The sequence below is a fragment of the Lytechinus variegatus genome, chromosome 14, assembly GCF_018143015.1.
Source record: "Lytechinus variegatus isolate NC3 chromosome 14, Lvar_3.0, whole genome shotgun sequence".
Classification (NCBI taxonomy): domain Eukaryota; kingdom Metazoa; phylum Echinodermata; class Echinoidea; order Temnopleuroida; family Toxopneustidae; genus Lytechinus; species Lytechinus variegatus.
In genome coordinates this window covers 5629909-5656987 of record NC_054753.1, presented here as the reverse complement: position 1 = coordinate 5656987, position 27079 = coordinate 5629909, and the positions used below count along the sequence as shown (strand labels likewise).

General features: G+C 35.3%; 1 protein-coding gene and 1 long non-coding RNA gene across 7 annotated transcripts in view; one reads left to right on the top strand and one right to left on the bottom strand.

The window, feature by feature from the left end:
- Positions 1-10132: 10132 nt before the first annotated feature.
- Positions 10133-27079, bottom strand: part of LOC121427845 (titin homolog) — a 54791-nt gene continuing 37844 nt past the window's right edge. For 3 of the 6 annotated variants that reach the window (XM_041624414.1, XM_041624415.1, XM_041624417.1), the window contains 6 exons: positions 25602-25781; positions 19211-19529; positions 18505-18628; positions 16414-16564; positions 12238-12348; positions 10133-11123 (listed from right to left, as the gene is read on the bottom strand). In XM_041624414.1, coding sequence (XP_041480348.1) covers positions 11103-11123; positions 12238-12348; positions 16414-16564; positions 18505-18628; positions 19211-19529; positions 25602-25781 — 906 coding nt within the window. In that variant the 3' untranslated portion in view covers positions 10133-11102. The remainder of the gene's footprint in view (positions 11124-12237; positions 12349-16413; positions 16565-18504; positions 18629-19210; positions 19530-25601; positions 25782-27079) is intronic. The other 3 variants (XM_041624416.1, XM_041624418.1, XM_041624419.1) reach the window with 1 other exon arrangement.
- LOC121427846 lies at positions 16833-18256 on the top strand. Its single transcript, XR_005971719.1, has 2 exons — positions 16833-17140; positions 17441-18256. It is a non-coding gene; the product is annotated as an uncharacterized LOC121427846 (long non-coding RNA).

The window sequence follows — 27079 nt, the reverse complement described above, 5'->3', positions numbered from 1 at the left end:
CATAGCTGAGGTGGAAAAACAGGGTTAGAGAAAAGGTGGGGGAACAATGGAGAACTTCAATATTGTCATTTAACCGCGCGCAGCGCGGAAGCAAAATTCATATATGAATTTAAAGCAAGAAGAGTGAAGGAGTTTCTCTTTTGAGAAAAAAATAAAGAATAAATAGAAAAAACACAAAGCTACCTTTCTTCCCTTTCCTTCCTTCCCTTTTCCTTTTCTCCTCTCCCCTTTTCCCTTCTTTTTTTTCTTTTTGGGGAGGTTTGGGGGGCGACCGCCCCCCTGGCTACGCGCCTGGATATGGCCTTGATCAGAACACTAGAAACTTGAGAAATGTCATGAATAATTACGAGCGAGCGGAGCAAGCGAGCCGAAATGTTTGCGTTTTTCCGTCAAAACATACAATTCTTTTCAAGCTTCTTGGTAATGATTACATATTAGTTGATGATACATGTCCTTCTGCTCGTAAGTCTCATGATATGGCCTTGATCAAGAGACTAGAAACTTAAGAAATTTCATAAATGATTACGAGCGAGCGGAGTGAGCGAGCCGAAATTTTCGTGTTTTCCCGTCAAAACATACATTTCTTGTCAATAGTTTGTTAGTAAATCAAGTATTAGTCGATGCTACATGTCCTTCTATTCGTAACACTCATAATACGGCCTTGAACAGGAGACTAGATACTTATGGAATTTCATAAATTATTACGAGCGAGCGGAGCGAGCTAACCGACATTTTAGCGTTTTCCGTCATTTTGGTTTTCATATTGGTAAAACATATTTTGTAAGAAAACGTATGTCTTTGTCTTGGTTCACTTGTATTCATAAGTATACATCATGATAATCATGTATGGCCTTGTTAATGGCGATACCGTGATCATGTCGGCGACATGCGGAAATAAAAGATATAATAAAATGGATTGAGCTAAGCGAGCGGAAATTTTTTCTGTGTTTTTCGTCGGAAACATGAGATACTGTTCATTATTGCTGTCATATACATTATTGGGTAGGGGAACTGTCCATAACCAGACCAAGGAGTTATCAGGCCCTTGCCTGATAACTCCTTGACCAGACCGACCTCTGGGGAGAAAAGTCATGACCCGCGAGCGAGCAGAAATGTTCTCATTTTTGCGTTGAAAACATAACCTTTTTGTCAATAGTTTATTGGTATCATAGTCGATGCTACATGTCCTTCGGATCGTAGCACTCATGATATGGCCAACGCGTAGCCAGGATTTCATTTTGGAGGGGGCGGTAAATGCACGCGAAGCGTGCCAACACTTACAGAGCGCGCGAAGCGCGCTCCCTAGGGGTGGGTGCAGGGAGGGGGAGTTTCCCCCTCCCGCGCGAAGCGCGAAGCTTTTAGTGTTTCATAAATTAAAATGAAAAGGAGCCGTTTCTCTTGTCTCTAGTACCTCCAATTCGGTTGACTATATTGCGATTTTGAACCTTGTTTTCAAAAGTGATTGTAAACGCACAAAAGAGGTATACAATGGAGGAAATTAAAATGATAATAACTCCGCGCGAAGCGCGGAAGCTAAAGTGATTTATCAATTTTTCTTGCCATAAAAAGGGTCCCGAGAAAAGGGTATTCTCAAAGATATATTGAAACTTTCTTTGGAAAGATCAGATTTGATTACAAACAATTTAGCATCAGTGCATATTTTTAACTCGCAAAAGAGAGGAGAAGATTGGTAGAGGAAGATATTCCTCCCCGCGATGAGCAATGAAACTCTGAAATTTCAAAGGGCGGACGTTTCATCAAATGTAGATATTTCTAATACCCAATCGTCTCTAATTCAATTGATTTTCTAAGATTATTGAACTTCATTACAAGGAAAATAGTGCGCATAAAGTTCAAACTTCTGTGATTTATTGAAATTAGCTATCTATATAATAAAGGATGATTAATTTTTTGACTTTTCCTGAAGCGCTTCATTTTGAATATAAAGAAACTTAAGTGTCATTCAAATTTCAAACTGAGGGCGCAAAACAGGACAGGAGATGAATGTATACAGGGAAATGACATGAAGTTTAATACAATTTGATAAAAAATATATTGTACTTTTTTATTTAATACGACACGAATTCCATACCTTCCTCTTTTTAAATTAGGAACCTGTTTGCCCCCAAATTATGGTTGTTTATAGTAATGAGCTGAAAAGCGGGAGAAGCTGACTTTATGGAGGTGACGGCAGAAACTGATATAAAGATTTTACCCGCTCGGAGCCGACCAGACCAGAAGTTGCGCGATCAATTGAAAAAAAAAGATAACTTAATACATTTACTTCGGCCTAACCTTACTCAAATACATGCCCTAATGTATACAATTTTAACTTTAACTGGCAAGAAGCACATAGCTGAGGTGGAAAAACAGGGTTAGAGAAAAGGTGGGGGAACAATGGAGAACTTCAATATTGTCATTTAACCGCGCGCAGCGAGGAAGCAAAATTCATATATGAATTTAAAGCAAGAAGAGTGAAGGAGTTTCTCTTTTGAGAAAAAAATAAAGAATAAATAGAAAAAACACAAAGCTACCTTTCTTCCCTTTCCTTCCTTCCCTTTTCCTTTTCTCCTCTCCCTTTTTCCCTTCTTTTTTTTCTTTTTGGGGACGTTTGGGGGGGCGACCGCCCCCCCCTGGCTACGCGCCTGGATATGGCCTTGATCAGAACACTAGAAACTTGAGAAATGTCATGAATAATTACGAGCGAGCGGAGCAAGCGAGCCGAAATGTTTGCGTTTTTCCGTCAAAACATACAATTCTTTTCAAGCTTCTTGGTAATGATTACATATTAGTTGATGATACATGTCCTTCTGCTCGTAAGTCTCATGATATGGCCTTGATCAAGAGACTAGAAACTTAAGAAATTTCATAAATGATTACGAGCGAGCGGAGTGAGCGAGCCGAAATTTTCGTGTTTTCCCGTCAAAACATACATTTCTTGTCAATAGTTTGTTAGTAAATCAAGTATTAGTCGATGCTACATGTCCTTCTATTCGTAACACTCATAATACGGCCTTGAACAGGAGACTAGATACTTATGGAATTTCATAAATTATTACGAGCGAGCGGAGCGAGCTAACCGACATTTTAGCGTTTTCCGTCATTTTGGTTTTCATATTGGTAAAACATATTTTGTAAGAAAACGTATGTCTTTGTCTTGGTTCACTTGTATTCATAAGTATACATCATGATAATCATGTATGGCCTTGTTAATGGTGATACCGTGATCATGTCGGCGACATGCGGAAATAAAAGATATAATAAAATGGAGCGAGCGAAGCGAGCGGAAATTTTTTCTGTGTTTTTCGTCGGAAACATGAGATTCTGTTCATTATTGCTGTCATATACATTATTGGGTAGGGGAACTGTCCGTAACCAGACCAAGGAGTTATCAGGCGCTTGCCCGATAACTCCTTGACCAGACCGAACTCTGGGGAGAAAAGAAGAAAAAAAAAAAAAAAAAAAAAAGGAAACGAAAAGGGGGGGGGGGTTGAAACCCCCCTTGCGTACGCGCCTGCTTCTGACAGATATATCCCTACGATGCGTCGTTGGCGTGCAGCACTGCGCGACGCCTATTACCACAAGGGACGTTAGCGCGGATTTTTGGCCGGAAGGCGACGTGCAGTCTGTGCACCTTAAATGTCAAGTCCACCTCAGAAAAATGTTGATTTGAATCAACAGAGAAAAATCAGACAAGCACAATGCTGAAAATTTCATCAAAATCGGATGTAAAATAAGAAAGTTATGACATTTCAAAGTTTCGCTTATTTTCAACAAAATAGTTATATGAACGAGCCAGTTACATCCAAATGAGAGAGTTGATGATGCCACTCACTCGCTATTTCTTTTGTTTTTTATTTGAATTATACAATATTTCAATTTTTACGAATTTGACGATTAGGACCTCCTAGCCTGAAGCACAAAATGTTAAAATAATGGAATTCCACATGTTCAGGGAGGAATGAAACTTCATTTCACATGACAATGACGAGAAAATAACAATATTTCATATTTCATATAATAAAATACAAAAGAAATAGTGAGTGAGTGATGTCATCAACTCTCTCATTTGGATGTAACTGGCTCGTTCATATAACTATTTTGTTGAAAATAAGCGAAACTTTAAAATGCCATTACTTTCTTATTTTACATCCGATTTTGATGAATTTTTCAGTGTTATGCTTGGTGAATTTTTCTCTTTTTATTCAAATCAAGTTTTTGTTGGGGTGGACTTGTCCTTTAACTGCCTTTTGGCGGAAGGGCGATGCGCAGAGCCTTTGTGCGACATTTGTGTGGAAAGGCGACGCGCAGAGCGCGCTAACGGCCTTTGTGCGGGAAAGCGACCACAATCCATCTTTACCGGCTTCCCCTATTTGTTTCACCTTTCTTACACATTGTGTATTTGGAATAAGCAAAGAATGAAAACATATTCGACAAAAGGGTTCGGAAAACAATGTTAGCCTAGGTCCGCGCTTTCAATGAAGAATTTGGAGGTCTATCAAATTCGTATCATACCTAGGATTAGGCCTGATTTATGTAATACAATAAGCTTACCTTTCAACTTGCATTAATAGCTTCGACCGAATCCAATTCACTGTATATACCTACATGTACATCAAATGTAATGAATGGAATATTACGGTATTATTGGGTATGTTCTCTTCTTTAGGAAATCCACCACGTGTCTTTTTTTCTGTCTCAATTACGGGAAATAACTTCTACAAGGATGTGTCGCCGAGAGGCCACTTCAACAATTGCACTTTGCTAATTAACATACAGATGAGAGACCTCAGCGTCATTAATGACGACGTATACTTCTTGAAGGAATTTGAACCGATGGGGATTGCAGTAATGAAGAACTATGACAGTGTCAATCAAGATTATTATTTAATAGAAATTGATCAATTCGAGACACCTTATCATCTGCATATCGCTTATATTGAACCCTAGAGGGATGACAAGGGTGGTCCAGCTGGTCAGCCCAAGGCGTTTTTAGTCTATACTTATATGGGTTGCCATTTTTTTTTTACCTCATTCACCAAGAACATGTGGTCAAAAGTTGAAGAAAAAATAATTGACGCATACCATGGGCCATGTTGTGACGCACCACAGATTGAACGCCTGTCTGTCTATCCCACGATCAATCGGATCATGGACCGTCCATGATCGGATCGGGGTCGCCCTAGCCACTAACCCGTCTCTGTGGTCTAGTGGTTAAGGCACCGGCGTTCAAAGCTGGGGGCGCAGGTTCGATTCCCGGCAGAGACATTTTTCGGCATCACCAATTTTTCCAAAGGGTAGATAGCTCTGGGGAACCTTTATTTAAGCTATCTTATGGATTTTTCTGAAACCTTCACCAATGTATTTTTTTCTGCAATTCTTACAACTATACATCAGAGTGAACTTCCCCTTCAAATTGGTTGATAGAATGGTTCTTTCACTCTTAAAATGTCAGCCAACATACTGTTTACACAATATTGGTTAAAAATTATCCAACTCTGGGTAATTTTCAACCAATACTGTGTAGTTTTCACCTAAAGCACACATTTTTTTATCGTGTAAGAAACACAGAAACACCCATACATTTTATTCACTACACATTTCCAAATCCATGCGGTTGTGGCTGCCCCCAATTTCATTAAGGCAGCTTCCTGCGCCCCTTGTGGATGCGCGTGTTTTACCTAATTATCTACGCGCTAAAGTCTTTTTACCACTGATTCTTCCGATAATAAAAAAAAATACAATACAAACCATGCCATTGTTTTGATTTAATTTTATTTAAGAAAGACAAGTTCCGAGTATAAAAAAAAATAATCAATATACATATTTCTTAAAATCATTCACAGATAAATCAAGCATTCAATGTCTCAAAATACATGTACATCAAATGCATCTCGTAGATATCCAGCACATACAGATATACCATATCTCTATGAGTCTATAGAGAATTTTCCAAAATTTATAAATTGTAACATGGTATTAGATGTATACAAATAGAAAGGGCATGAAAGAATATCAACAGAGAATGATTTACACAAAAGTACATAATCAAAATACTTATGTTTTAGAATGGTGTGGGGTTCTATACATATCTTGAGTAAAAAACAAAACAAAATAATTTTCCCTATACTATTATAAGGTAATGAATATTAGGGGTGAGAATCATCGCAAAAATATAAGAATAACATTTGATCAGATACGTAATACACTTTTGCATATATTCTACAATATATATCAACGATTATATCCTCATTTAAACAGAAAAAAAATCTCTCATAACTGCAATTTGAAAATGAATGTTGAATGCAGTTTCAAACAAGCACAAAGGAGTCTCTGAAATGAGTAGATAATAAATCTACTTGATAGGGCTAATAGAAAGATTGGAATCTATACATTAGTGTGACATTACATGTTCATTCAAAATCTATTTGCCAATGTTATGTGAACAGTTACAGAGTGAATTGGAGACTATACAAATGAAACTTCTAACCATTAATGTACTTTGCTTTGATCTTATAACACTAAATAAAGATAATTTCCTGAAGATTGATTTTCATGCATGCATTCACAAATGATTATGCCATGCAATGTGCTTGTTTATACAAGATTATATTATTTACTCACATGCATTTATGCAGATAACACAATATGTACATACATGTACTTAATCAATCATGCATGGAAAAGAATCTTTGCAAATTAGTTGCCGCCATCTGGTATTATGCACAGATCCTAACAGTGACAAGAAAACTAAAATTACATGGATGTGATTATTTTGATAATAAAGTTACATTTCAAGCAGCATCAATGGGTGGAATATAATGTTGAAGTGTGCACTCAATGCAGTGTTTTGAATGAAGTGCACGACAATGAATTATAACTTTAGGTAAATCCATCAACCTTCCACAAGTCAAATGCTTGTCCAAGACCCCCCCCCCCAAAAAAAAAAAAATGAAACAAGAATGATTAACAAATCAAATTATCAACAATGCAAAATATGTGTGATATAAACCTTTTCTTAGCCAAAACTCTACCAAGTTTAATAGATTTCTGATGTCCCAGAAGATTTGTTTGATTGATTGAATTGAATTGGTATGGTTTATTGAAACAAATATCAAACAGGCAGCTCGCAGGCTGAAAATGTTCAATTTACAAACAAAAAAATCAACAGAGATACTAAAATTATACAATGGGAAAGAGATAAAACATAAATTAAATTAACATTGATAAAACGCCAAATGCAAATTATGGAAATAGCAATAAATCAACTTTCTAGTATTATGTTTGAATCAAAATACAGAAACCAACAAATAGGGCTAAACGAAAAACAATGAACCAAAGCAGAAAATGAGTTGTGTAGTTGACGCAAAAGTCAAGTGATTGAAATTTAAATAAAGCAAATCTGTTGCGTTCACAAAAACAGAATCAATATTTGTTCAAGCCAAAATAATATGAAAAGAAACAGTAAACCTCAGTTTGCAGCAAGGTGTCAAGGTTAAAGATAATTCGACAAATTTTAACTGTTGAGACAAAGTATCTGTATCTAGTTCTTAAAGGAAAGCATTATACATTTTTCCTTGGCCACCCTAGCTCGGACAGTCAGCGATACACTTGTTCAGACTTCTACCCAGTGTGAACCTTTTCTGCGCAAAAAAAAGGAATGGAATTACCAGAAATTCTACTGGTTTTGCCTTATCCTTGCAACTAACAAGTACTTAAAATCCATCTAAATTTCCATATCACATTCGATTAGACCATCTACAGTATTTTAGAACAAGAAGAGGGAACCCCATGATCGAACACCAAGAAATATACTATATACCTTGCACCCATCCAAATAATATAAAAGGATATACAAAATTTTGTTTACACATATAATGAATGATCAATCAGAATTAAAAAAAAAAGTAAAGTACAATGTTGAGTCTCACATAGTGTACTATATCACTTAAGCAATCAGTTCACCATCGCCCCTTACTTTTAATGACTAGAATGTACCCACTAACACCATTAACATTTTGCTGAAGCAATGCTGAGTAAAAAAAATCAATCATAGAATCCAAGCGACCAGCGCTGAATATAAAAAAAAACACTTGATTACTCTAGATATTGTCATCTAACAATGTTATCAAAAAAATATGCTTTAAATTACAAACACAAAATAAAATTTCTTCAAAAGTACCTGTACTTTATTTGTATGTCATTTATGAATAATATTTATACTTTGACTTTCATTCAATTAATTTTCAAATAGAAACAATATATCAAGCCAAAAAGACAAAAAGTAGATTTTCTCTTATATTGATATAACCATCTGCCAGTAATCAAACTTGATTACAAAAAGAACATTTATTAAGAACATTTATCAATGGGTTACATATTTCTGTAGTTGATATAAACATTCCCTTAATCAAAGGTCTGGTCCACCTCAGAGAAATGTTCATTTGAATCAATAAAGAAAAATTGAAACAAGCATAATGCTGGAAATTTCATCAAACTCGAATGTACAAAAAAAGTTATGACATTTAAAGTTTGGCTTATTTTTCCAAAAACAGTTGTATGCACAGCTCAGTGATATGCAAATGATAGAGTCCGACACTTCTCACTATTTCTACTGTTTATTTGTTTGAATTATACAATATATCAAAATCTGCACATTTGACAATAATGATCAACTTGACTAAACCACAAAACGTTAAAACATTGATAAGTCGCATTTTTAGGGAGGACTAAGACTTATAAATACATGACAATAAGGAAAAAATATGAATATTTCATACTTGTTTAAATGAAATACAACAGAAGTAGTCAGTGGATGATGTCATCAGTCCCCTCATTTGCATACCAACCATACTGTGCATATTTTGTATATTTAAGCAAAACTTTAAAACGTTTCAACTTTTTTTTATTTTACATCAAATTTGGATAAAGCTTTCTGTTTTATATTCTTGTAAATGTTGGATTTTTCTCCTTTTATTCAATCAAGGTTTTCTGCGGTGGACTCATCTTTCAAACTTGACATAATAGAGTTTCGGTCAATATTTTGTTGCCTGACATGTAATCATCACTTAATCCTACTTCAAATAAAATTCATTACATTATATAAAAACAGATAAATGCAAATAAGACTTTTTACACTAATATAAACTATCACAAAATAACCAACACCATTATTGTACTTCCAAGAATATCATTACAGTTGTTATCAAGCACCATAAATAGCTCTCATGTAACTGAGGTATTCCACTGATTGTAGTCTATTATCTCTATTTCAATTAAATGAACGACTTCAACAAATAAAGACACTGTTCACACAATGTTTTCTTCTAATTTAACATTCAAGTTATCACCAGTTTGAGGAAAGGAGTTGTCAAGCATAAACCTACTTCAGATCAATAATACGTTAAAATGTATACCCTTTTAACCGGGCTATATTCATTTCTGGTGCTACAATCAGGTTTTTCTCAATCAATATAATTTCTGTATCGATCAAGTTATGAATCATTCAAATAATTCAGACTCTACTTCGGATGGTAGTCCCCAAACTGTTATTTTAATTGTGTTAGCCTGAAACATGTACAGCATCTTCTACTTTACTAATGTATCAGATTAGTGAAGGGTCCTGTCGCCCTCTATAGTTGAATACTGTTTATATGAAGTACATTCCTAACAAAACAATTCCTCTTGTACACAGTACACATTTTTATATTTAAACATGTACATGTCATGAACTGAAATGATTCATAATTATCACATATTTTCAACAAAAAATAATACATAATGGTATTTCAATGAAAACTCATCCTCAGATCAACTGAATATTTCATGACACAAATTATTATTTCTAATTAAAAACAAATTCATGATTTAAGAATATTTTTCTATCACCTTGCAATAATACACACTTTCTGTGTTTATATATATATATATATATATATGTATATGTATACACAGCAAAAACTGTGGTGTTAACCGGTGTACATAGAGGACCACACCAGATCTTTTACACCAGCGTTAAATTGGTGGTTAGTGTTACAACTACATGTATAGGTGTTATTACAACACCTTTGGTTGTTACATTTACACTCTTTGGTGTTATGTTCAATCTCTAGGGTGTAATTTTAACACCTCAGGGTGTGGTCCTCTATTAACACCAATTGGTGTCCGTTTTAACACCACAGTTTTTACAGTGTATATATTTTTATTAACATGTCCTTCTATAATTAAGATGGCTCTATAATTCAGAAAACTTCTAACAACCCAAGGTTTTGGTGACACAATGGAAGAAAGAATAAGCTGTATAACAACAAAACTAACTAATTGCTGTAGGGCATTTACAATAAGATATACATGTATCAGACTGAATAAAGGAAGTAAAAGCTTTGTGCCCTTGATTGATAGCATTGAGTCTCTATTTTTATACTGATTGGAGCCAATATCATCATTTGTTTGCAAAGTGTTTCAAATTGCATCCCTGTACAATCTCTTTTTCAAGCAACTTTCTGTCACTAACATCTAAAGAATTATATAGTGCATTTAAAAAAGTCAAATCAATCATATTCCTGCTTATGCAATTATATGCAACATACATTAGAAATTGAAAAAAAAAATTATCGAAACAAATTTCATACATGTAGGGCCTACTTTATAAGGCATGTTAACAATTAAAGTGCCATAATTTTGTTTGTTCAAAGATTCTATCTTACAGTTCCAGAACCTCATTTATTAGTAACTTAAAATAATGTTCATTGGCTTTCTAGGGATTTTACCGTTTGCATTCTCTATTCTCAATTTTTACCTTTAAAAATAGAGAAATATCCACACGCTGAAAGCAGTTCCCTTGGCAACAAGTAGCATGGAACTTATCAGGGAACCAAGCACATCTTAGATGAGTTGCAGTTTAAATTTTGACATTTTCTTAGATGTGCTTTGTAGAAAGTTTATTTGTCCATAGATTCACAAGGCACTCAGGTTTAGACGTCAAGATTTGGAAGACTCACAGGAAGATGAAATGTAAAGAAATCCTTTGAAAATAACGTAGGTAAATGCTGGGGTTCTCACTTGGTCATTTCCCTGCTACATATATTAAATGTTCTATCAAATCAGTTGCTTTGTGAAAACATCTGGAATAGAATAAATAATAAATAACATAATAATTAGAGATAAAAAAATACAAAAATATGATACAACATGTCTCACTTACACAAGCTCCCACATAAGAGAAAAGACAACTTAATAGCTTTGAGGAATCCTCATTTCAAAGAAATGATATAGAGTGTACAGTCAAGCCTACTTGCCGACTATACATTTTAAGAAAAGTACAGCCTCCCCCCCCCCCCCCACTAAAAAATAAGAATAAACTTGTCCAGTCAAAATAGAGTGCATTTTCAGATTAGTCCTTACATTATTTTGCAACAACAATACTATTTAATAATAATAATAATAATATAGGATATTTATATTGCGCACATTTCCACCTTGTTAGATGCTCAAGGCGCTCCTAATGCATTTATTCACATCCACAGATATATGCATCTTAACAAGCACAATACTAAACAAAGATCATTGCCAGCACTTGACGGATTCATTCTGGTATGACACACTAACATTTCAATACAATGGTCTGACCAACTATGGGTGTGTTTATGCTTCCATTGCAGGGACAGAATCAGCGTTTTCAAACGTCGATTCAAAACGCCGATCGTAAACATGATTCTGGGAGTGCTGTTTATGCTTACTTTTCAGAGGCGAAATCACGATCTCCAGCTGGCTTCGCAGGAAAGCGAGTTCAAATTGGATGTGCCTTTTTTCGAATTTTTTTTCCCGAGTGTTGTTATTACGTGAAGATAACATGGAGCAATGCGACTGTATATGCACGCGAATTTTCATCTCACCGGAAGCATGTACCAAATGACGTCATGTTAACACGTTTACGATCGTGGTTCTGTTTATACTTCCCCAGAAAGCCTGATTCTGGTCAAACAACATTTACAAACGCATCTTTTTTTAGTTTACGATCGGCGATTTGAAACAGCGTTTAAATGAAAGTAAGCATGGACGCAACCATGTTTTGGACTAATCTCGTTTGAAAACGCTGATTCTGGCCTGAAAAGTGGAAGCATAAACACGGCCTTTGGCATCAAGTCTACCCTGGCTGTATACCCCACTAACCCCATCTTACTGGATCGACTTGAGGGGTCTACAACATAGTCAATCATGAGATAAGAGACACCTTACCTTCATTCTATCTGATACCGTTCCTTTGCTAACATTTTCTCTTCCTGGCGAGGATGATCTCACCGATGCTTTCTTAGTGAAGGGCGAGGATTCACTTGCATCATTTTCATTCTGTTTCAAAACAAAGCAAAATTCATAGTGAAGTTTACTCTTTCTTTCTCAACCCCATCGAACCACATTTTGAAGTACAGTTTAACTAAGGCCATGGTCTATTTCTCTTTTAATTATGGAATGCAAGAAATGTCAAAATTGCATTTAGATTTGATGCTTGATATCTTGACAATGCTCTAGTCTCATGTTTTATGATGAAGAGAACTGTGTAGGTAATTATTTCCATTCAGTTATGAATGATTTGAGCATAACTGAATGGAAATAATTACATCTGAAAGAGAGAGTAAAATTCACTGAGCAACATTCTGAAGGATTCAACAAAATCTGATGACAAGTAACAAATATTTAATTTAAACTTTGGTTTATAGTTGTGGTTAAACTATGGAAAGCCAATTTGTGACATAAATCTTTAACAATAGAGGTTAAAAGTATCGGTTAATCACTGTGTGGGAAAGATTAATAATTGTTTTCACCATTAATGAATTAAGGAAGAGCATATCAAACCCAAGGATTATGCAATGTAAACATTTTTCTTGAAATTTTTGGTTTAACCCGACTTCAGAATACGGGCCACTGAATTTTAAAGTTTTGCATCAACTTGTGTAAGCAGTTATAAACATGCCAGTATTAATATTCATTACGTAGGCTGATTATGTCATGTTCCTGGACCCCATTTTCCCTTTCATTATGTTATTAAAGAAGTCACAAATATTTCAAATGGGTTAACAGTAATGAATATCACATGCATTAAATCAGTTGTCAATCCATTTTTTTTTGGGGGGGGGGCAAAATGGGAATAAATCTAATTTCATATGATAAAATACAAAAGAACAAGTGAGGATGTGATATCATTAGTTCGCTCATAAAATATTCATGACCACATGTATAGAACTCTTTCATTGAAATAATGAAAATCTTTAAAATGACATAACTCTGTAATTCCTTGTCCGATTTGGTGAAATTTTCATTTTTTCGCTTATCTGATTTTTCTTTACCTATTCAAGCATATTATTTTCAGCCTGAAGTACCCCTTTAAAAGAGCTGACAAATCGAACCTGAATTGTTAGAGATACCTGTCACCATTTGCTTACCAAAGTAAACCATAACTTTAGACCAGAGTTTTATTAAAACCCTCAGATCATATCACTTTGGGTCTTATCATTTTCTACAATCTAAAAAGGGTGTTGCATCATTACCAAACATGCAATCACAACAATTATCAAACTGAAAAAAAAATAGGAATGAAAGTGTTTCATTTTGTCATTTAAGATGAGTTATTGTTTTAAGGTACATGTACATTGCATCAAATGTAGAATAATGATTATATTTTTGTAGTGGATAGCTTATATAAATCTATTCCTACATGTATACGGCTTAAGATGGAATATTTTTTTCAATGAATTACATCATTCACATGGCACTATAAAATACATCAGAGGTTGCTATGAACTTTTTTATTGTTCAGGCATCAATGAAGAGAAACTTCTACTATTAGACATTGCGATTCAAAGACAGACCTGTACTGAATCAATATTACCAAATTTCATCAGAATTGAATGAAGCACCTTTTGAAATTGAGATGAATTAATTTCACAATGTGGTTTGAACTACTTTTATTGAAATTTATTTGGATTGCACCTGTACTAGTAAGGTGTTCCCTGTCTGTAAACAGTGAGAGAAGTTTGGTAATAAAAATATTAGCTGCATAATGCATTCCAAAACAGCTGGTTTCAATGCATGTTTCTGATAAGGAACGTTCATCTGAAAGCTTGTGATTAAAAAAATTAATCCAAAGACGATCTTGTTTACAGTTTGAGTTGATTACTTCATTGCGAGATAACATGAAAGAATATACAAAAAAACAAAGCATAAATTGCATGAAAAGATGTGATCTGATATACACATGTACATGTCAAACATACTAACAAAATGTCTGATTAAAAAATATCAATCTATGATGTTTTTTTCTTTCTATTTTTATTTCTGTTAAAAAGCAAAGCACGAGTGAGATAATAAGAGATATGACAATTTTTAGGACTAAATTCCAGTTTATAGAATGTAGCTTTCTGACATGAACACAACATGTAGAAGATAAATATTCCAGAGGCATTATCAGGAAAAATCATACTTATATGCAGAGAAAATGAAATTGTTCAATTATCACATTATACCTTCCACATTGGATAAATGCCGTTATTATTTTCTAAAAAAAAGTGGATAAATGGTCAGTGCACTAGTGTAAGATTTGAATATTGAAATCAAGAGTTGAATACAGGGATGTTTATCAAACATGATATATCAGGCTTTGATGATGAAAATAGTAGTAGAAAATAGATAGTGTAACAAGCTTTTTACACACTTTATTCTTTTGATTCCATGGCTCAATTACTAATTGGCTACCAGTCTGTGTTTTGAACACAGCTGGCATGCAACAAGGATCTTGATTGGTCATTGATATTTCAGCAAAACATCTTTCAAGATATCAGTATTGCACATTTCTATGAACATTTACTTTCAAATATTTCATTTTGTATGCATGTATGTATATAAGCATGCCTAGAACAACATTTAGAAGGGGGTGGGGAGGAGGGAAAGAGAGTAGGCTAAATAAAAAACATTTAAATCAACTGTTGAATACATGTATAATTCACATGGGATGTTTATCAAACATGATATATCAGGCTTTGATGTTGAAAATAGGATTGCTTAGATAGTACAAGCTTTTTACATACTTTATTCTTTTGATTCCAGGGCTCAATTACACAGAGGTTTATGAAGCTTTGTAAAAGTGGAAGAACACCACTAATTGGCTACCAGTCTGTGTTTTGAACACAACTGGCATGCAACAAGGATCTTGATTGGTCATTGACATTTCAGCAAAACATCTTTCAAGATATCAGTATTGCACATTTCTATGAACATTTACTTGCATATATTTTATTTTGTATGCATGTATGTATATAAGCGTGCCCAGAACAACATTAAGAAGAGGGCGGGGAGGAGGGGGCACAACCAGTGGGGGGGGAGGAGGGAAAGAGAGTAGGCTTAATAAAAAAAATATATTGAAATCAATAGGACTGCTTACATGTAGATAGTACAAAGAGCTTTTCAAACACTTTATTCTTTTCATTCCAGGGCTCATTTACACAGAGGATAATGAAAGTTTGTAAATGTGAGAGAATGCCCGATTGGCTACCAGTCTGTGTTTTGAACAAAATTGACATGCAACAAGGATCTTGATTGGTCATTGACATTTCAGCAAAACATCTTTCAAGATATCAGTACTGCATATTTCTATGAACATTTACTTTCAAATATTTTATTTTTTATGCATGTATGTATATAAGCATGCTCAGAACAACATTTAGAACGGGGAGGGAGGGGAGGATAAATATATATAAAAAAAAACTTGTAAAGGAATATCATCATACAAATAGGATGCAGTGATATACTTTTATCATCAATCAAAGAACAAGATCTACTGTAACAGCATTCGCGGACAAACAAGAGCGAAGAAAGTTAGAAAAAGGGGTATATGACAACAAAAATAGAAAGAAAAAAAGGTCTTGAAAGTAATATCAAAGGAAGGTTTGAATTGTAACAACACTTGCACAATGCTTCTACTAGCTTTGAAAAAATCAACTCACCTCTGATGAGGAATCACTCTATAAAGATATTACAAAACAAAATCAATAAAGCCAATTCTTAGACTATAATCAGATCGAATGAACATCATTAAATCGTTGATACAATTTTAATCGTCAAAGTATACACTTCGGAGCACTGATAATCAAGGCTTTGTGACGGACGGACGACAGACAGATGACATTTGGATCCCTTAGTCTCCCCTTCACCTCTGGTGGGCGAGACAAGAAATGGAGATACATGTAGCAAGAGACATGGACAGAGAAAGCGAGAGATTAAGGCAGGTTGGGAAAGGGGAGTGAGAAACCAATGGTAAATACAAGGGAAACTATAGGAGAAAATATAGAAAGAAAGAGAGAGACAGATGAGATAGAAAGGGAGAGAGAGAGAGAGAGATGGAAATAAGAAACACAAACTTACTGCATCTTTCCTCTTCCCAGTAGCATCATCAATTTCCGCAGAGATTTTGACATGTTTCTTGTTAAGCTCTCGTAAATCTTTCTGCATGACATCTATATCTTTCTGTATCTTCTCTTTCTCAATTGCATCTGAAGATGACATCTTCTTAGCCCTGTAAGGAAACATATGCACTCATAATGATAATGATTGTTACAAACAGCATAGAGAGGACATGGTCCACTGGAACCAATTGCTAGGTTCAAATCATAATATAATAAGACCATAAACATGCAAATCTATAAAAATCTATGACTATCAATAAAAATGTGATAAAAAAGCTTTAAGATTATTCGAGCAAATACAAGGACTGAAATAATGTATTGATGCTTCTAAACCCTGCGCTGGACTCACGATCTTTCACAGCTTCTAAAATACTGTCAGGTGTGACTAATTTCTTTGACAGATATCCCTCAGTTCTTTTGCTAGTTAACCTATTAGCATTCTTGATTCCTTTATTGCAGGCACAACTTTAGGAGCTACAGTTTGACTTGATATGCAAATTAACCTCTAAAGAAACTGTGTGTTGGCTTGAGCGATTCTGAATGGAAGTGTGTGAGCTGATGTGTGGAGTGAGAGATAGTGTGAAGGGTTGCCTTTCTTGTATAGCTTGGGCAAGCACTGTGCCTATTGACTTTTGGAGAGAGAGGACCTGTGTCTTCCTTTCTGGCCTATTTTCACAAGTCAAGTTGTAAGTTGAATTATACCCTTACATTTCTTCCACTTTAATTGAAAGATAGACAGGTTAGAGAGTAATAATACAAATGCTGTTTGAAATGTGTATTCTGAATATTGAAATCTTAATTCACTGAATTATCTTTACATGTACTTTGTCCTTATTTGCAGTGGATAAAATATCTTGCAGTTAAAATGCATTATGAATAATAATTACTATGGTATGATAAGTGATATCCTGTTGTATTATGATGAATACTGACATTTATAAAAGGAATGGTTACTGTTACACGCAAGCATTGGTTATGATTTACAGGTAGCTCTTATTACTGAGGATATTGTCTAGACTTCGGCCACGCCCTTTGAGTCTTGGCTTGACACCGGAGACGCCTTTGTGAGGCCCCTTTGTGGCAGCAACATTGGACATTGGAATTTGATCGCCTGCTACCTCAGTGAAACGGCAGGGGACTTACGCTCCTTCTTTGTGGATGTACTTAGTGAGACTTAGTGACAGTTGCTAACGCCTGGGCCAGCGCTCCAAACTTGAAAGCCAACTGTGCGATCTGCCAGACCGCGTTCTGTTGTATATCATGGCCGAACCCTACTGATTCTTCAGTCATCAGTTCTGATCCTGCTTACCGTAGGTTTGATGAAGGCGTATAGGTGACGTATGCTTCTGATAGTTTCTATCAACATCTTTATAGACAAACCTTATGGAGTTGGTGACAAACGTTTATTTCTGAACTTGCACTTCCAGTCTAAGTTTCAACCACATGTTCATGAACGAACCTTTTGGGACATCGCAACTGAATTTAACTGACACTCATGAATACAATTGACTTTTGACAATATTGGCCAATATGCATGTAGGCATTAGTAGTCTTTGTCATTTTTTACACTGTGATACTTGATTAATTTGAAATCTGTTTTTCCAGCAAGTTGATGCACTTATTAATGTGTTATTTATTAGTTGAACAATTTGATCCATTGGAAGTTTGTATAATTTGATATTGAATTGATTTGATATTCGGTGTGCAACCAATGTGAGATTGTTTGGTGTTGGATTGACTGGATAAGTGTTAAATGTGATGAGGTTCCTCAAGTCCTTGATTAAAAAGGGAAGTTAAAAGTATATTTCAGTGATCTATAAGTTTCTTTTGTTGAAGTTCTTGGCTCAAACCTGACAAATATGTAGGCAGAACTGTTTGATTTTGCTATTCATTTTGAAATTTAGATCCTTGCCATATCCCTATTCTTGCCCCCCAAAACTGCACTTATCTCTCAATATACCTGTGGTATTTCAGCCCTAATGGATTTACAAGTATTATTTGATACTGGTTGATTTTTTTACATGTTAAGAGTGTTGTTTTTCAGGCTTACCTCAGGTCTGCTATCTTTGTCTTAAGTTCTTTCTGCTGCGTCTCCAATTCCTTTCTATCCTGCATCAATTTATCCTTCAATAATAGGTGGCTCATGCTAGAATCCTTGAATTTATTCACTGGGGCTGTACAAAAAAAATACATTTTTTGTAAGATTCATATCTACACTGTATTACCTGTGAGATCAAAACACACAGTATGTCACAGGATAAGATTTGTAAATACCAGATGTGGTAACAATATCAACATGAATTTGAACTGAATCCCAGGCATGGAATGACTAATATAAATGAAAAAAAAATGTCCCGAATGGTTCAGGTAGTAAATGCAAAGTTGTTGTTAAGAAAATACCAAAATAAGTATAATATCTGACAAGTGACGGGTCACTTTTTGCTAGCAAAGTTAATTCACATAATCCCAACATGATTAAATAAATTCAATTTTCATTGTACTTGCTCTTCAGCTTGCAATCCTTGATTCACAAATGTATCTTAATGGAAACAATAAAAAAACAAAAGAAATAGTGAGTGAGGGACATCACTGACTCTCTATCACCAAATTGTGCATACAACTGTTTAGTGAAAATTAAGCGAAATGTCATACCTTTCTTATTTTACATTTGATTTTGATGAAATTTTCAGCATAATGCTTGTTTGATTTTTCTCTATTGATTCAAATCAACATTTTCTGGTGTGGATAGAACCTACCTGATGGTTTCCTCTGAAGAGCTGGGGATGGTTTCTTGACTTCTATCTTCTCCGGTGTCTCAAGAGTTGATGGAACAGGTGGAGTTGACACTGGAGTTGATGGAGTTGTTGGAGTAGATGGTACCTCCTCCACTTCTTCCTTCTCTTTCTTCTTCTTTTTCTCCTTCTTCTCTTTCTCCTTCTTCTCTTTCTCTTTCTTCTCTTTCTTTTCCCTTTTCTCCCTCTGTTTCCTCTCCTTCTCTGTCTCTTTCTTCTCCCCAGGAATAGGTTCCGTTGGACTAATCACCTCCTTTTCCTTGTCCTTCTTGACTTTGAAATTCTGATAAAGGAATCAAGGACATGAAATAGTAAAATGAGATACAGCTCAATCTACTCTCAAACACATTATTATGAATATCTATACATTTTCTCAAAGAACGTAGTAATCAAAATTCAGATTTCAATCTAATTTTTACTGGTCAGGTGAATGACCAGTGAAATGACCTAGAATTCAACCCTGAAGACTTGATTTTGACTAGTCATTACGACAAATCTGCCCCGATTTCTATTCCCTGTACTTTGTAATGTACGGTTTGATATGTTAGCTAACCTTTGGCAAGGTCTTGAAAAGGAACCAATTCTTTCAAAAGATATGTAGTCTATCTTTCTTTCAATATGTTTATACTACATGTACATTCCCTTTCAAAATCATGGTTGACATTTAAAATTTCCATTAATCATATACAAATATTTTTAATTATCAACAATGAAGCATTATCATTTGCACTTACCCGAGAACTAGAAAAGTATGGGCATTATAAATGCAGCAATTCTAAGTTTCATTAACTTTCTAATAATCATATTAACTTTATAAAACAAACGAACAATCACATTTTGTTTTGTTCTTCTGTTTGTAACGTGCATTTATGTAACATTTTCTTTCTTGTATTAGTGCACTCAATCATTTAATTTCAAGTGCCATTGCTACTATAAAAATCATAATTCACACATTAGTTCATATGTCATCATTACACTCAATATTTAGCACTGATAAGGAATGTTAGACTTTCAAATATATGATACAACATACAAGTGATTGTTTTATTCATGCAATGTTGAAGAATAAAAATAATAAAAAGCTCAATGAAATGTTAGTGATTTGCATTAAAAGAATATTAGCATAAAAATAAGCTTGGATCAAAAAATCAAAATTTCATGCTGAAACAACGGCCTATATTCTGAACTCTTGTTGTAACTTAAACACAGATCTAAATTTGGGGTTAAAATTTAACCATGGACAGCAAAATGTGACTCATATTAATGTAGAGATAATTTAAAAATCTAAAATCAACAACTTTCTGGGGAATTTTCACGTTTTTGCTCCACCACTGAAACTGTTTTGATTATAAGGAGGCCAGTAAAACATACAAGTTATACATTTTGAAATATTGGACATTTTCTGTTTTCCAAAACTCTGGCACAAACAGACATTGTTCATCAAAGTTTCAGAATACATGCAGAAGATTTTAAATCAGAATTACAAAACACATGAGATATTACTGAATGAATTAATATTGAAAGATCATGCTACCAAATATATGAACATTAGAAGGCAGTCGTGAGGGTCTGCATCACAAAGATTTGGAATCAATTTTATTACCAAAGAACAACAATTTTCTTCATTGTCATTTTGTGATTGATGTCAAACCTTCGTCTATCGGGACCCATAACATGACATAGGAATAATGCAATATACATAAAAGGTTAAATTGATGGATTAATACAAACATGTGACAGGATAACAGTAAACACAACATAATATCATGTGAAAGCAGCAATGGGATACATAATCAATCACAACAACAGCTTTGTTTGAATACAAATGTCAATATGATTCATCAAACGTGATGAATGATATGATTTTTAAAATTGGTTTGGATATTTCAAGAGAGTAAATGACAAGAGTAAGATACCAGGTTAATACAAAATTATAGAGCGGCAGGAAAAAAGACAATTGTAAGAGATAAATAAGAAGAGATAGCACTGTTGTATTCACTATAAAGAAGAGTATGTAACATACTAATTCGTTGTGATATAGGTCATAATCCAAACAGCTCCAAAATCTTTTATTTGTACCGTTCTATTTCTTTTTTTCTCCCAAACCTCCCCTCCCCCTCTCCCTCTCTGTTCTCAGTTTCTTCTTATACTCAAATTGGGTGATTTCAAGTTCTGTGTTGACCTTTTGGTGTTGGTGTTAGGTCAATTTTTAGACGATTATAACGCCAAAAAATAAAATGAAGATAGTTCAGAAAAGTCACTATTTGTTGAGGTGTTAATAATGTGATCTGGATCAGTTTTACAAACTATGAATAAGTTTTGGAGCCAGGGGAAGCAATCCAAATTTCAACACTAACACCAACACCAAGGCCAACACCGGACTTGAAATCACCCATTCCCACATATCTCCTCCCGTCTCTTCCAAGCATCTAATTGCACTCATCACATTTACCAATGTTCCACAGAACAGCGCCACCTCAACTCTTCAACTATTTGAATCTGGCCAGGTTCCTTAACCACAATGCAACATATTTAGCAGTGCCGAGGTCTACCTGAATGGCGACATAGTCATACCACTAACATTGTGGTATTCAGTGGCAAAGCAAGTTTATTTTTATCTCCAAACATTTTGTTTTCTCTATGACAAATAAAATCATAGGCTACTTAAAAACAAATATCTGTATTTGTAGAAAGGTAAAAACTGTATTGCATTTTAAGACTAAACATTCATAACACATAGTCAATGACAGACAAAAAACAATGTTGGTCATTGTGTGCTCCCTTTAAAACAAACACCAATGAAGCATAACAAACTTCACAGTAAATATTCTGAACTTTAAACTCCCCCCCCCAAAAAAAAAAGAATACACACTCATTTACAATTAATTAATCATTGAGGAAGTGAGCTAAATCAAGCTCCTACAGTCACAATTATCCATGTTTAACCCTGGAATATCAACAAGGACACAAATATTACTTACCTGGCCAAAAGCTGAAGTATTATGAAGGTTAGATATGTTCTACTTGTATTAATGATTTTTGAACCAATAGAGACAATTTGAAAGTAAATGTGGGGTTGATTGCTAAAGCTGAAAAGAACATATATGTATAGAATGTGCGCTTCTTAGACAATATTGACAATAAAAAAATAATATGTGGTATGAGTATATATTCCATATAAGAATTGTCTGCCAGATGTGACCAAACAGTCATTAGGGAGTTTTCGATTTGCACGTCAACTAGTGGACTGCGTCGAAAGTACGTCATAATAGTCTGCTTTGTGTTGATGTTATACAAAGTCAGTCGAGCACATGATTGAAAGACACTGAGCATGTGCAAGCCATTCCTGACACGTCAAAATCATAATGATGAATGTGGATCTACTCAGATCACGCTCGTTCGAAATGTAGTAAACGAGCAATCAAATCCTTGCCCATTGATGGAAGCCATGTGGTGATTTACTCCAGCGGTTTACTCCAGCGGTTGTGTATACCGTAAAAACAAAGCAGACTATTATGACACACTTTGAAGTTCGTCACAGTGCACTAGTCAACGTGCAAATCAAAAACTTGCTATTGTTGTTTAATTTTTTTTTTCATTTTGATCAGTAAAGAGAGGGTTTTCACAATTGACAATTTTATGTTATCTCTACATTCTAGTCAAACTTGAATCTTTGTGAAACTCTATCCAGAGCCATGTTAAGCAGTCACTTTTAGCAGAATCAATTCTAAGTAACTTATCCCTACCAATAATACAATTTATATATGTAGAGAAAAGAAAACATGAAACCATATGTGTACATGTGGCAAAGCAGTGAATTGACTTGTGTGAAGACACCTAATGAATATTTGAAACGGGAAATGGAAGTTTGGGACATAATCACATGAAACAGATTATATGAAATAAGCTTACAAATCTTCAATGTCTGGGAAAAGGAGACAGATCAAATGCAAGCATATTAATGAAATAGAAAGATGTAGGTCTGAGTTGTCAATATAAGATTCACAGGGAATATTCAACATCAGGCTAAAAGAATACTAATGCATTTAAAAGGTGATTTGAAATAAGAACTACTGCATTTAGTTGATCTTGCATGGGTAAACAAATTGCATAAGCTTATCTGACATAATGTAGGTAAAACAAATGCAATATAATGTAAGTCTTTCATATATAGTCATTAGATTTCCATGAAGAAATTTGCAGCAGTCTAAATATTGCATTTTACAACCTTGCATAAGTCTGATATTTGTATAAAGTTACCTCATACAAGTCAAAACATTATACGACTTCAATGTGCACAAGGCGAATAATTGCAAAAATCAATTTGTTCAAGTCAAAATTTTGCAGAAGTTGATCTCACATGAGCAACATATGGATCAGACACACAACTGTATTAGTAAGTAAAAGAATATAAATCTTAGTTCTCACACACATGTAAATCAGGGAATGTCACATAAGTTGGTATAAGATAATCACAACACTCATTTTTGTCTTATACCTTCTTTGTATTGGGCTATGAGTTTTAGAAAGCAAAGCTATCTTCAGGGGCCGTGGAACGGTTTTCAAAGAGGGGGGGCTGACCATCCTCAAAATCACAATCATGTGGTAATTTTTACGTTTTGTACAGTTTTGGAAAAAAGTTCCGCGGCCCCTGACCTTAAAGTTAAAGCCTTAGAATAGTCTTTTCAACCTGCTGCTTATTGCAAATAAATTTTGTTATAACACAGATAGTCCATCAACTCTAGCAAGAAGTTTCTTGAGCATAGTATGCAATGGTATGGCTGAATGTAACTCATAAGACATAGTGCATAGGATGACTGAGTAGATTGTGCTTGTTCAAATGAGATGATGCAATAAGCAGCAATTCATCAATATTTAAGCTGTGGACTACTGTATTTGGTAATTCCCAATAGATTTAAATTGGGATCTTCTAGTCAGCAATTGATAAAACAATATTATCACAGTTATTAAAACTTGTGTGATCTGCAGGTGATTTGAATTCCTGTGAGTGGTGCGTCAACGATGACATAGAGCATGGACTGGTGGTATTTGAATTCCTGTGTGTGGTGTGTCAGTGATGACATAGAGCATGGACTGGTGGCATTTGAATTCCTGTGTGTGGTGTGACAGCAATGACATAGAGCATGGACTGGTGGTATTTGAATTCCTGTGTGTGGTGTGTCAGCAATGACATAGAGCATGGACTGGTGGCATTTGAATTCCTGTGTGTGGTGTGTCAGCAATGACATAGAGCATGGACTGGTGGTATTTGAATTCCTGTGTGTGGTGTGTCAGCTATGACATAGAGCATGGACTGGTGGTATTTGAATTCCTGTGAGTGGTGCGTCAACGATGACATAGAGCATGGACTGGTGGCATTTGAATTCCTGTGTGTGGTGTGTCAGCAATGACATAGAGCATGGACTGGTGGTATTTGAATTCCTGTGTGTGGTGTGTCAGCAATGACATAGAGCATGGACTGGTGGTATTTGAATTCCTGTGTGTGGCGTGTCAGCGATGACAGTATGGACTGGTGGTATTTGAATTCCTGTGTGTGGTGTGTCAGTGATGACATAGAGCATGGACTGGTGGTATTTGAATTCCTGTGTGTGGTGTGTCAGCGATGACATAGAGCATGGACTGGTGGTATTTGAATTCCTGTGTGTGGTGTGTCAGCGATGACAGTATGGACTGGTGGTATTTGAATTCCTGTGAGTGGGGTTTCAGTGATGACTGGTGGTTTTTGAATTCCTGTGTGTGGTGTGTCAGCGATGACATAGAGCATGGACCCTTACCAGTTTAAATCTAACTGACTTCATGACTGATCGCTAAATGAAATGAATTGAAAGTGAAGAAAGACAAGTGAAGCAATACTATGCACATCAGGATGATTAAATAGAAAGACAATTTCCAACAGGATAAATACTACGATTGGTAACAAAGAAATGAAATACAGTCCAAGTACAGTGTGTATATATAAGAGGGCATCATGTAGAGTGAAAAGTAGAACAGAAGAGCAATGGAAAATGGAAATTTTTGGTCCAGATTTAGTGAGATAGAAACACGGGGGGGGGGGGGGGGCAGTATTCCATGCCATTAAGAAGCATTTTTAGTACTTTCCTTTATCAAGGTAAAAACAGTATCAAAAGGAAAGTACAAAGGGGAACAAATTGAACTTGATTGAGCCAGAATAGGTTCTCCTCAGCTGCAATAACAACCAACATTTCCGTGGTTCCATCAGCTGATTAAAAAAATACTAGTGTAGAAAGGTGTACACAGGATGTGAGAGTATGAAGAATACAAATGTAGATCGATGCAGGCTGATACAGCATAAGCTCTTCAGAAATTGACTTACTAATTTAAAATTCTTTATTCGAGATTGCGCAGAAGAAGGAGAAGATGGGGCCTGAGAGGTATTGGGAATTTGGAGTGAATCAACAGATGCCTCTGCCGGCGATTCCTTGGTTGTTGTTTCTGAGTCGTTTAAAACCTCAAGATAAAGATCTTCAAACACAGCAGGTACGTCGTCCTCAGGCTTAAGGGGACCATAGGGAATATAAAAATGTTAGCAGGTTCTTATATTCAAACGATAAACAAAATTATTACGATAAGATTAACATGCAATGATTTACAGTGCCTTAGAATATACGTTCATGAGTTATGGTTAAAAGCCCCCTCACACCTGACCGAATGTAGGCAAAGCGTGACAAATGCACGCAAATTCAAAGAATTCAAATAGTTTTCTTCAAATCATGCAATCAGTATTAAACTATTGTCAGATTTTATCCATGAACAGTAAGCGAAGGATAAATATGACAAGCGAAGAATAGAGGTTCACCTCTTTGAGTGAATTGCAGCCAAAGGCGAGCAAATGCTTAATACAACCCAACAAGTGGAACGCCTCTGGCAGTCTCGCCTGCAAAATGAGGAACTATGTGTGACAATAACACATAAACGATTACCACAGACTAAATATACAAATTCAAACAGATGACCGATTTTTCAATTCGTCAGGAAATTTCAAACATGTTCAAAATTGCCGGAGCTGTTAGTTCAGAAGGTGTTTGAACCCAAACAAGAAGAGAACATATGATTTAATATCAGTTACCATTGAAAACGATTTTTTATAATGCCTTTCGCCAGCCATCACAAGGCATATTTCAAGCAATTCGGTTAAGTGTGAGGGGGCCTTAAGACTGGCACCATGAGATTGAAAAAAAAACTCATACATTTTACTTGTTTGAGCGTGAACAGCTCTGACACTCTAATACCCTTTTTACACAGGCTAAAATTTCCTTAACCCCGTACTATAGGTGGGGCTAAATTGCCATTTAGCCCCACCTATAGTACGGGGTTAAGCTTAGCCCACTTTCTTTTTACACAGCATTTTTGCAAAGTGGGCTAACCCCACCTTTAGTACGGGAGTATTTGGCCGTGCAAAAAAGCAGGGTTATCCCAGCAACTGCGGTGCTAAGAGCGATAGTACGAGGTTAAGATCGCTGGTGTAAAACGAAAGTGGGCTAAGCTTAACCCCGTACCATAGGCATAGGTGGGGCTAAATAGCAATTTAGCCCCACCTATAGTACGGGGTTTAGCATGTGTAAAAAGTGAACGAGTGAAGTACTTGTACTACGAATGATCGACAAAAACCACTGGTCTGGGGTTAGCGAGTTTCGTGTGTAAAAAGCAAGCATTCCCTATCCGGGGTTAGCAATAACAATTTGGCATGTGTGAAAAGGGAAAAAAAATAGTACGCGGTTAAGGATAGTACGGGGTTAGCGATAGTCCGGGGTTAGGAAAATCCTGTGTAAAAAGGGTACTAGAATTCCACTT